This window comes from Anoplolepis gracilipes, chromosome 15 (genome assembly GCF_047496725.1).
Source record: "Anoplolepis gracilipes chromosome 15, ASM4749672v1, whole genome shotgun sequence".
In the NCBI taxonomy this organism is placed as follows: domain Eukaryota; kingdom Metazoa; phylum Arthropoda; class Insecta; order Hymenoptera; family Formicidae; genus Anoplolepis; species Anoplolepis gracilipes.
In genome coordinates, this window is record NC_132984.1 from 2,014,256 (window position 1) to 2,026,277 (window position 12,022).

The following is a 12,022-nucleotide window of genomic DNA, read 5'->3' on the forward strand; positions in this document are numbered from 1 at the left end:
CAACATCTCAAAAATCCAAATCAAAGAATTAATTTAAAAAAAAAGGAAAAAATATTCAAGAATATTTTTGATTAGAGAGGTTGGTAAGTACAGGTAACTCTGAAGATGTTTGAGATGTTTTATTATTTATCAAAATACATGAATCCATTTATTTAAAAAGATGGTCGAATGACTGAACGAGAATAAAACGAAAGGATCAATAAATAAGATTACATGAGAATTAATTACTTATTGAAAAACGCTATAATTATTTTCGATAATTAGAATTAATCAACGAAATTGCGAGAGGCTACGCATTGACACTAAATCTAAGTGAAAAATAAAATAAGTATAATAAAATGTAAATTACAATTATATTTAAAAAAAATTGCGTTTATAGGATCTGATCATTTCCTACATAGGACCTAGATATACACGGCATATACAAAGAATTATCCTCGTGTCACAAAACATATGCTATAAACAGTTAGAACATCTTACACGTGTAAACGGCTTTTATTACTCGCGCCGTCAAACAATCGGCCAGTCGTAATCAGACGCACGCTAGATAAACATTTATCTAGAATTATACACGTACGATCCCAACTTGTCTGTCTCTTATTGATTAAACTATCTATAGTTAAAAAAAAAAGGAGAGAGAGAACGCGAATCGCGCTACTTCTAAGAAATTCTAGAGAGACTTTATTGTCAAAATACAAAGATTAGTTAATTAAATAAGTAAATCATTCGCTAATCCGTCTTATCGATAGCGACGAACAATGCAACGATAAGAGCAATAAGAAAAATTAAAAAAAAAAAAAAAGACAAACGGTTCATTTGTGAAAGGGACATGTCTGCTTTTGTTTCAGTTTTTTGAACTATATAAAACTCTTATTAAAAATTAATAAATTTTATATATATTTTATTAATCTCATTTCATTCTTCATGCTTATACATATTAGATGACACATTTAATGTAAAAAAACTAAGGTAAGAAAATATTTAGGCTACTTTTTTTTAAATGTTGATAAAGTTTTATGATAAACGTGAATCTTTAATTATATGTATGTATATCAGCAATTTTTGCAAAAATGAGGCTCTGTCCTTTTTGATGATTTAACTTTTGAAAACGACGTTTTCAAAAATTGCTGTTCTTTCTGGAATAATGAATTTCTCTCGCTTGGCATTCTCTAAATACGCGAGAAATACACCTCTAGTTTCGGAAAAACAATTCGGAGTCCCTCTACGAAACGCACCGTTCAAATAGTAAGTTCTACATCTATATACTCTGCTTACTCGGCTCGCGATTATCCTTTGCAAGGGGGTCCTTGCTGGCATCCTCGACGAGGCGAGTACACTAGTGTGTCGTAATACTGACAGTAAAGAGAATAATTGCTATCAACGTTAAAAATTAACCCTTGCCCCTACTGTCTCCCCCTCTCCTCCTCACTGCCTCCTCTGCTTCTCGCCTAAGTTATAATTATGAATCACGGTTACGATTATAATTAACACTTATCTTCTATTTTATTTTTATTGTTTTTGCGATGGTTTTGTCATTCTTCCTAGTATACAACCTACGCAAACATTCCGGATTTCCGGATTTCGTGCGCTGGGCCTCGATTCAATTCCCTGGAATAGGATTGACAATCGCTGATAAAAATCGGCTCTCATAAAAAATGCGATAAATAATAGAATCGTTCCCCGATATAAAGTAACGATTTTTACGTATCATTCGTAAATAAATTCAGTAACAAAGTATTTGCAATAAATATAATTATATAATTGCTATTTTTAGATAAAACAAAAACTATTCTAAATTTAATTTATTGAATTCTATATATATATATATATATACTCAGATGAAAGGTTCAGGAAAACGCGAAGGAAAAATGTGAGAAAAATAAATCCTTTCTAGAAAATTCAGAAAACCGTGAATGTTACTCCCCGTCTTATTTCGGGGAGATGAATGTGATAACGATTAGCAAGCAACGATTACTGACACCGATTGTGCGCTCAGGGATGTCCAGGAATATCCGGTATGGAATACACCTTGTACGTCTACATATGTATATATGTATACACATATATGTATATATATATATATAAAACAGTATAAAACGCTTATTTATTAACGTCCCGAGGCAGTTGACGTATATTATATTAAACGATAAAGCGAAATTATGCCGTTATCGTTCGCGATAAACTAGCTTTTAGAGAAAATATCGCGCAAATGTGACGCATCGGAATGCAATTCCGCGCGATTGTATAAACCCTTTAACCAGTATTCGAATACAATTTTAAAACTAAATTTGCGCGATAAAATATATAAATAAATATAACATATAAATTTACATCTCTCTTATATATTTAGATAAATTAATTCTCAGATTTTTTGCCGCGCGTATCACCAGCGCGCACATATTTTAAGTACCTAAAAACAAATATTTTTTTTTTCCCCCTTAAATCTCCCTTGAAACAGGAATTTAAAACCTTATTCACTAGTTAAAGGGTCGATTGATTAAAATGTACACACATTTGTACATATAAATAAAATGCTAGCTAAATAAATATAGATTTCCAATATATACAAAGAAAAGTGACGATAAGCACAATGGAAAAAAGAAATGATAAAATACCAGTAATAACGGAACGCTGGTAATAAAATTCTCATCACGCGCGCGAGAAGGAAGACTGCGCACTTCCATCTTTTCGTCCATCATACATTTGGAATGTTAAAAGAATCGAATCGAATCGATTCGTCGATTGTATAAAGCAAATTCGCTTTTTCGGAAATAAAAAGAATGACCGAATTTTTAAATCATTTATATATAAATCTTTGATAAAGAGAACATAGCAATGTTATCCAAAAAACAATGTAAAATTAAAGGAACAAAGAAATTAAAATTGCAAAAATCTACTTATTTTAATGGTTCCATTGCTTTATCCGATTATTCTTTATATTCGTTGTCATAATTGTAATCAATAAATGAGTCTGCCATAAAACAGTTAAACGAAAACAAGGAAACAAAGACAATTTGACGATTTGATGATATTTCTTTTAACATTATTTCACATTTAATGCTATCTAATATAGATCGTATTTTTGAGATATTGATTTCTAATGTAAATTTTTTATTACCGTAAAACAATTTTATGCGGTTATCATAGTTATTTTGTTTCTTTTTTGGTACCTTTAAAATTTGTTCCCAATACAGAGCTTCAATAAATTGGCAGAAGTAATATTCTTATCTTAAAATACAAATGACATTAATTAAATTCACTTTTAATGATCAGCAGGACATTCGCTAAAGAATCCTTTATCTCATTTGCTTCTATTGCTATCGGAATGTTTTTACAATTTTCACACTACATTAAGAATTCAGTAGTCGTCTGAGAATAAAAAATATGCAGGAGTCACTCTACGTTTTTAATGTTTCCGTCGTAATTTGTAAACTTATCGCGAATGCAAATTCACGCTTCGCGCCGTTGATTTACACTGTGCGTCGATGTAAGTAGTCGAGAACAGTTGCAGCACCTCGTCAAGATACATAAATACCTATTTAAGCATTTTTCTTTATTACATAACTGCATTTCGTGCCTACCAACAACAAGGTATTTTAAAAGGAATCGGACAAATTTCTCACGTGGAACATGAAACAAACTAATGGGATAAAGAATTGCGTAACAAAATATCCAGAGATTCTAACGAGATTTTTCCATCTTAAAATTGATTTTCTCCTTAACAAAAGATTATAAAATCTAAGTGTTGAAGAGACGTAAAATTTTTACCTATAAAACTCAGAAGGATCAAAGTTCTAAAAATTTATGTAAGAAAATTTCTGCTTGATTCGTTTTTTATGATGCGTGCAGCTGCTTACTTTTATGCGGCAACGTAGTGACATAAGATCGAATTTGCTTTCCAATCACACGATACGGTTACGACAAGAAACGCAGTTGTAACATGATAATATAAAGCTACAAATATGACTTTTTTGTCATGTTTCTCGTGCGGTCCGAGTCGCGAAAATAAAAAAAAATAAAAGATTATAATTTTATTCTCACTCAATTTAATCATTTTAATCTCACAGATTCGAGTTTCGTTAAACACCGAATGACGCTTTGGGCCATTCTCGCATACTTGCCGCATGTAATTTATTAATAAATATAAATCAAAGGAATCGCGCGATTTTTCCGAAAATCGATATCACGGACAAAAATCGTCCTTTCACGAGATTTCAAGTAATACCAAAGGAGTAAAAGTTCTAAAAGAGAGGAGAAGCTCAAGACTCTCGCGCGAAATTTGCATCATCGAAATCGAGATCGTCGCACAATTTTTCCATCAACTTAATATCAAAGACAAAAGAGCTCTTCCCGCGAGATCATCCTCGAATCACGACGAGTGGATACCTTTCGAATAACAAGGATCTTTAGAGATCTGCTCGCGCGAGATCCGAATCGAGATCAAGATCTTCTCGACGCCACGAGCTTCGCGAAAATCAGTACCGAGTGATTCCGCTCATAAGGATTGCTCAAAGAATGAACAAATAGAGAGAGATGAGAGCCATGGATCCTAAACAAGGACCTCCAGGCTCTCCCGCGAGCGGGCCTTTTGCTGTCCGCACTTGCCATTAGCCTGAACTATCATGGCGACCGATTGGCAACCGGTCTCGGACGCCATCGGTCGCACCGCCGGCATCGCCAACCTGAGCTTATACCAGAACTTGCGACCACCGCTGCCAAAGGAAGCGGTCCCGTTGCCGCCGTCGCCATCCTGCCAGCACAGGATCGTCAATCGATCAAACGAGATCGCGTCGACGTCGCGACGGTCGCGTCGCGATCGCTTCGCGATTGTCATCGTCGTGCTCGGCAAGCTCTTCAGCGAGATGACAATTGTCTTCATGGGCAACGATGACAGCTGCTTCAACACCGCGCCGACGCTCGCGTCCGTCCAGATGTTGCCTAGGGATGCTGGGCTGAGCACGACGATGATTCGCCGGGCCGTGTTGGCGTGCGGGCCGATCTCCAAGCTCCCTGCAACACGTCACAAATCATATGTTTTTATTATAGCTCGCGAGTATAGTCGCCGAGAAATAAGAACCAAATCATTATTGCTCTCTCTTTTTATCTTGCATTATCTGTTTCTTTTTTTTCCTATCAACATCGCGGCAATATTGGATCGTGACGTCATAAGCGAGAAATAACAGCCAAATTATTCTTGCGTGCCATTTTTGAATAAAAAGATATTTCTATGAAACAATATAGATAGATCGCTTTATTAGCACACTTGTAAGTGTTCGAAAAAACTAAGCTTTTCCTTGGACAATTAATAAATAGCCGTAAAATGAGTGTCAAAAAATAAGCCTACTTACACGTCACGATCCAATATAGCCGCGGTGACTACTCGGGGGCCTTAAATAAAAGTCATAATCTATAAATTAGAATTTTACTTAATTTTTAAAAGGAAAAATTTTAAATTGAAAATATTTCCTTTTAATTCGGGAAACTATTGCGCGAACGCGCGCGTTGATTTACCAAATTAAAGAATGTTGTCAATTATTTTCACGATAACGAGATAAACTTTCTCGGAAAATTCAGAATAAAACATTCGTTGTTACAAAATCATCATATCGGAATCCACGAAATGTGGAAAAGAGAGGAAAATCTGCGCACAAACCTCAAATTTTCATCAGAAATGTCAGTTATGTATATTGTCAGTATTTTTCTTTTTTTTTTTTTTTTTTTTTTTTTTTTGTGTGAAACGTATATTCGTGGTCCGATTACAGAGTCAACTCTCTGGCAGAGTGCTGAATTTTGCACGTACGCTCCCTTTTTCGAGGCACTCTGGAAATATTGTCCGCCAGCAAAGCGGACGGCTGTGGATTTCACGGACGATAAAGTGAAAGCAAACCGACGTTATGGTGCGAGCAATAAAAAGCTGCCCCCTTCCCCCTCCGCCGACCCTCCATCCCCGCCCACTCTGGTAATGTATGAGTTTTACCTCGCGCCACCGTGTATATTCCAGCCTTGATGCAGGCGAACTCAGCAAAAACTGATCGACCGAATAGATGCTGGCGTTACGCTCCGTTGTTTTCAGAGAAAACTTCGTTAACTTAGAATGGAACGCTGATCCGGAATGTGCTGAATGTATATGTACATGTGCATGCATGTGTATGGAAATGTGACGGAGTTTGATTAAAATCACTGTTAAATGAGAGACTGTTGAGAAAATAGTGTCTCTTCTAGTGTTCCGATAGATGGTTCTTATCGAAGATGGCTTAATTCAGAAAATATATCTCCTGTAAGATTCAGGAAGAAATGTTTTATCAAAAAAAAAAAAAAAAAAAAAAAAAAAAAGATAATGTTTTAATTTGTGTCAATATATACTAGTAACTTGTAACTAATAATAAGGTACAATAATTTTCCTTCTCGCGGAAAAAACATTTTCAATTTCTGTTATTATTAAAGATCAGCTGAGTTTTAGAAGGTGAGAAATTGAAGATGTTTACTATTCGATAACTTTTTTCTAAAATTATTAAAACATATAATTCTAACTTTACAAAATTATTTGCGATTTTGATCGATGCGGGAGTAATGTAATTTACAAATTATGATTTTAATTAGACTGGGAAGTTGATTAATCATCTTACAAATGTTGTAGATCTTGATAGAAATTTTATTCAACTAACGTCAAAAAGTTATTCAAGACTTCAGCGATATGAAATATTCATACATATTATTGACATATTCATTCTGAATTTCATGAAAATTCAAATTTCCGGAGATATGCCGTAAGTGTCGGGATTAATGAATTGCGCGTTAAAATCGATTGACTCATCATCGTCATTCGCGAGTAAATTTGGTCGGGAGAAAATTTATGGCTCTCCTGTGAATACGCGAGATTCCCAACATCGGTTCGACAATGAACTTTGTTATTGACTATCAAACGACCGCGAAATTTACACTTCCGTTAAATCCCGAGTTCCTTTCGCTCACGCTAGCCTTCCTCAAAGCAATTCTACGACCATCAGCAGACCGGACGCCAAGTCTCATAAGCTGTGTAATCATTGGGATACGTAGTAATTAGCCGACTAATTGTGAGTACACAGCGTGCCAAAGGTGTACGCGGGATCAAAAGTACGAGTTGGTTCAAATACACGCTACATAATATCTGATAGTATCTACTCATGTACTTTAGTGGAAGGAAAGCAGATAAAATACGCTCCATTTCGCTCTGCAATCGACTTAGGGTAGTAAGATACCGTGCCGGAGCTGGTCGGCTAATTAACTCACTAATGTCGTTGTGTCCGGGAGCAAAGCGCGAAATCTGCTAAATGTACACAGCACATAATGTATCTTATACATTTGAAATGATTAGTTTGCGAGGAGATAATAAGCCGAGTAATTAGAGAGAACGCCTTGTATATATAATTGTTTTGAAAATAATAAGGCAAGATTTATTGGATATATAAATATATAATATTCTTCTACACTTCAACTTTCCTTTCTCTCTTTTAATAGCTGGTTATTATTTTAATTTCCATTATTCGTGCTATCATCGGTTTTCTTCAAAATTAATAAAAGCCATTTCAACGTTCTTCAGCTTCTAAATATTTAATGTCCAGGATCATTTCTGTCCTTTCATATCTTATTATCAATATTAATTGTGTCAAATACCATTGCATCAATTATATAGTATTTTTTATTATAGCTAATTTTGTTATTAACAGAAATGAAATACAAAGAAGGTTTGAAAATGTTCGTCATTTCTTCATTTTTTCTTGCTATGATTATTTATAAAATTATACTGATCAAATTGATTATCAAATAATTTCTTCTAAATACTGAACAAAACTCATGTATTACAAATAATAATCATTGTTTAAATTATTAGTCATTTTTTTTTTTTTTTTTTTTTTTGCTAATGTAGCACACTTTACATTAATCTTCTTCTACGCAATTAAACACACTTTATTACATTTCCCACCCTTACTAACAGAGCTCACACATACGTACACACAAAATGATTGCAGTTTATTTTATTATTCAGCAATGATATGCATGTGGGTATATAAAATTTTCCTAATAGTCATTCTTATCTCTCCTCTCTGTTTACGTCCACTGTCACTTATCTTTCAGTAACTTCTTGGCCCGAAAATGGCGCGGTAGTACATATTGGGGTCTCCGTGCACCTAATTCGATACCGCGAGTGTCGCGGAGACAAACGAGACACTCCACGGCCGAGAGAGCGGCGAACTTTCTAATTCAATTTGCCAAGTTGCCAAGTCGCCGTGATTCCCACGATTCCCGCTGAAGGATCCCCATTACTTCCGGTTATATCGCGGCAGGCAAAGACCACCCCCGCGTGTTTCTATCGTGGATAACGATCCCACGACCGGCGACGGTCGACGACGGACCGGTCGGCGATTCCTTCCGTGACACCCGCCCGGTTGCAAATCTACTTTCTGATGAAATAAATTGCCCCGACAAATATACCTATATCTCCGGGACGTGAAATGGACGCCCGACCCTCGCGTGAGTAAGCGAAAAAGGAAAAAAAATAAATAATTGCCCTACATTGTTAGCCACATCGTGGCGGTTTCGGTGCTTCAATTGGATTGGTAGAGAACGAGGGAACAAAAGGAAGAGACTAGTCCGATATATTTTGTCCGCCGACTATATATATATATATATATATGATAGTTTCCTGTGGTTTCTGTGCGAAATTCGATCCAATTGAAAGAGCTTTGTAGTTCTTAGGATATCTAGTAATTACGTATCTTATTTATGTTTCTATTAATTTTAGAAATTTGAGAAAAATAAACTCGAAGTTTTTCCACTCTTTTTCTCGCATTTACACAGTAAAAAATTGTGCGTTTATATGTTAAAATTTTCTTGTGTTACCACGTTTTCATTACCATTTCAATGTAATATTACCATACAGTCGATATGTTATTATTTTTATAACACTTTTATGTGTTACATTTATGTCAACTTTAAAACTTAATACTTTGTTAGGAATGGAATATTATTTTGAGTGCTTTTAACACATCATTAACAATCATTTCAAACAATCGATATGTTTCAAAATCAATTTAACTTTTCTAAGAAAAGTTAAAATAAATCTTTGAGTAATCATAAACTTGAAAATGTTCTATCAACATTTCTTACAAGTTATTGTGTAACTACTTTTACATATAGTTAAGTAATTTGTATGTTATTTTTACATCACACTTAAAGTTACAATAATCAAAATAAAAGTAAAGTTTTGTATCAATTACTTAACATTTCTAATTTGTCAATAAGCAACACACAATAAATAAGTTATTTTAATTTAAAATTTATAATAGAGTGGACTTTCTGGAGCATGCAAAAAATATTAAAATTAACATTTTATTTTTTACTGTGTACTTTTAATAATATACACATGTATTGATTAGTGTTAAATTTTTTGTGATATATTCTCGCGAAAATTTTAAAAAATCTAATTCCTTTAGATTTAATTTTTAATTTAATTTGACTTGTATTAAAGTAACAAGATTTTTTTGCATTATATTTTTATTTAAATTGTTTGCACATTTTGATTCGACACGCTCTTAATTCGCTTCATTTCGATTCCATAAATAACTGATTCAATTCTCATCTCTCGCACTTCGCCTCGCACATCACGTTCGATCTTCAACCTAATTTGCATGCGCGCTCTCAATTAAACCGTCCGGGAGGCGCGGGCATCCTTATTACGCGCCTCTAATTCCTAGTTTATCTCGAAACCGCGATCGATCTCCGTGTATTCTCCACAAAGCTAATCCAATTTCGCGCTACCGCACCACAATCTGAGAGAGGAAAGGGAGAGAGAAGGGGAGAGAGAGAGAGAGAGAGAGAGAGAGAGAGAAATGACTTTTATTTAGCCCTAATTCATATAAGCTACACCCCGTAAAATTGTTTATCGACCCGTGTCGACGTCGTCGTCGTCGAACGGGCCGTAACAATTCGTGGCCCATATTCTCCGTGCTACTGAATATTTACCTTCCCTCTCTCGCCCCTCGCCCTCTGCGGTGCTTATATTTGCCGCATCGCCGCGGGACGCGCCGCAAAATAAACTCCATAGGGAGTCTATCGAGCGCAAGTCGTTTCTCTTTTTTCTCTTCATTCTCTGTACCTTTTCTTTATTTTTTGAAAGAGGAGAGGTCTCGTTCCTTATGTAACGCGATAAGGTTCTCCTGCTGAATCGCACGTAACGGGTGTCACACATGGAATATATCCGACGCTTCGCTACCTTTTCAAATCTGAATTTCAAAAATCCAATTCCGAAAAACGAGCAAACAAACAAATGGATAAAATAATTTTTTTAATTTTTTCCCGAAAAGTTAATGGTATATTGAAGATGGAAAATAATTACAATGGAATAGATTAATTACTGCAATATAGTTTTTAAATTTTCGCGAGGGTATCACAAAAAATTTAACATTAATCAATACATGTGTATATTAAAAGTACACAGTAAAAAATAAAATATTAATTTTAATATTTTTTGCATGTCCCAGAAAGTCCACTCTAAATTTTAAGTTAAAATAACTATTTATTGTGTGTTGCTTATTGACAAATTAGGAACGTTAAGTAATTAATACAAAACTTTACATTTATTTTTGTTATTGTAACTTTAAGTGTGATGTAAAAATAACATACAAATTAATTAAAAACTATATGAAAGAATAAATACAATAGCTCGTAAGAAACGTTGATAAAACATTTTCAAGTTCATGATTACTCGAAGATTTAATTTAATTTTTCTTACAACGTTAAATTGATTTTGAAACATGTCGATTGTTCGAAATGATTGTTAATGATGTTGTTAAAAGCACTCAAAATAATATTTCATTTCAAACAAAGTATTAAGTTTTAAAGTTGACATAAATGTAACACATAAAAGTGTTATAAAAATAATTGTTCGAAATGATTGTTCGAAATGATTGTTAATGATGTTGTTAAAAGCACTCAAAATAATATTTCATTTCAAACAAAGTATTAAGTTTTAAAGTTGACATAAATGTAACACATAAAAGTGTTATAAAAATAATTGTTCGAAATGATTGTTCGAAATGATTGTTAATGATGTTGTTAAAAGCACTCAAAATAATATTTCATTTCAAACAAAGTATTAAGTTTTAAAGTTGACATAAATGTAACACATAAAAGTGTTATAAAAATAATAACATCGACTGTGTGGTAATATTACATCGAAGTAGTAATGAAAACGTGATAATACAAGAAAATTTTGACATATAGATGCACAATTTTTTACTGTGTAAATGCCAGAGTGTAAAAATTTCGAGTTTATTTTTCTCAAATTTTTAAAGAAAGCCGATAGGCCTCCTTCGAAATGAGCTCTGATATTCCGTCTGTTATCGCGACTACGGTAATTATTGGAGAAGAAGCCGTCGTTAATTAGCGAGTAGGCTTACTTACAATTCTGATTCTGTTGAGACAGCTCTAGCGGTGTACATTTGTACCGATGCCTAGACTCCAGGGTAGGTATCACGATACCGATCACCAGACTTGAGTCCTTTTCATGGTAGCACACCAGCGCGTCGCATTCCTTCCCATCTGCAACAAACAATCATACGTGTTCGTGATTACGTGCGTCTCCTTTTTTAAACGCAACTTTAGAAGACATTTAATCTTTAGATGTGTCAGGTGAACCATTTTCGGGGGCTTTTTAAGAGATCTTGCAATATTTATTTATTTTTAATGACCTAAAAAAATGGAATACTGTGCGACCTTTATATAATCATATATTCTAAATCTAAATTACATGCATTTCTAAAAAGAAATCAGTCGAATATGATTTTAAAAATAAAAACATATAAAAATTAAAAAATGTATAAATGTATAAAAATAAAATCATATCGCTCCAAATTTCGGATATTATTATATATGATCATTATATAAACTTACATACATTTTTTATCAGATCTTCTTCAGATGATTTTTATAGAAAAAAATTTTTTATCGCCTTTTAATTCTAATAACTTAAATTACATCGAAA

General features: G+C 33.9%; 1 protein-coding gene across 1 annotated transcript in view; it reads right to left on the reverse strand.

The window, feature by feature from the left end:
• Window positions 1-104: 104 nt before the first annotated feature.
• LOC140674055 (single Ig IL-1-related receptor) overlaps window positions 105-12,022 on the reverse strand; it is a 144,995-nt gene continuing 133,077 nt past the window's right edge. Inside the window, exons 6-7 of the mRNA XM_072907388.1 lie at window positions 11,443-11,580; window positions 105-5,010 (exon numbers count right to left, since the gene is read on the reverse strand). Of these exons, the coding sequence (XP_072763489.1) occupies window positions 4,550-5,010; window positions 11,443-11,580 (599 nt within the window). The 3' untranslated portion in view covers window positions 105-4,549. The remainder of the gene's footprint in view (window positions 5,011-11,442; window positions 11,581-12,022) is intronic.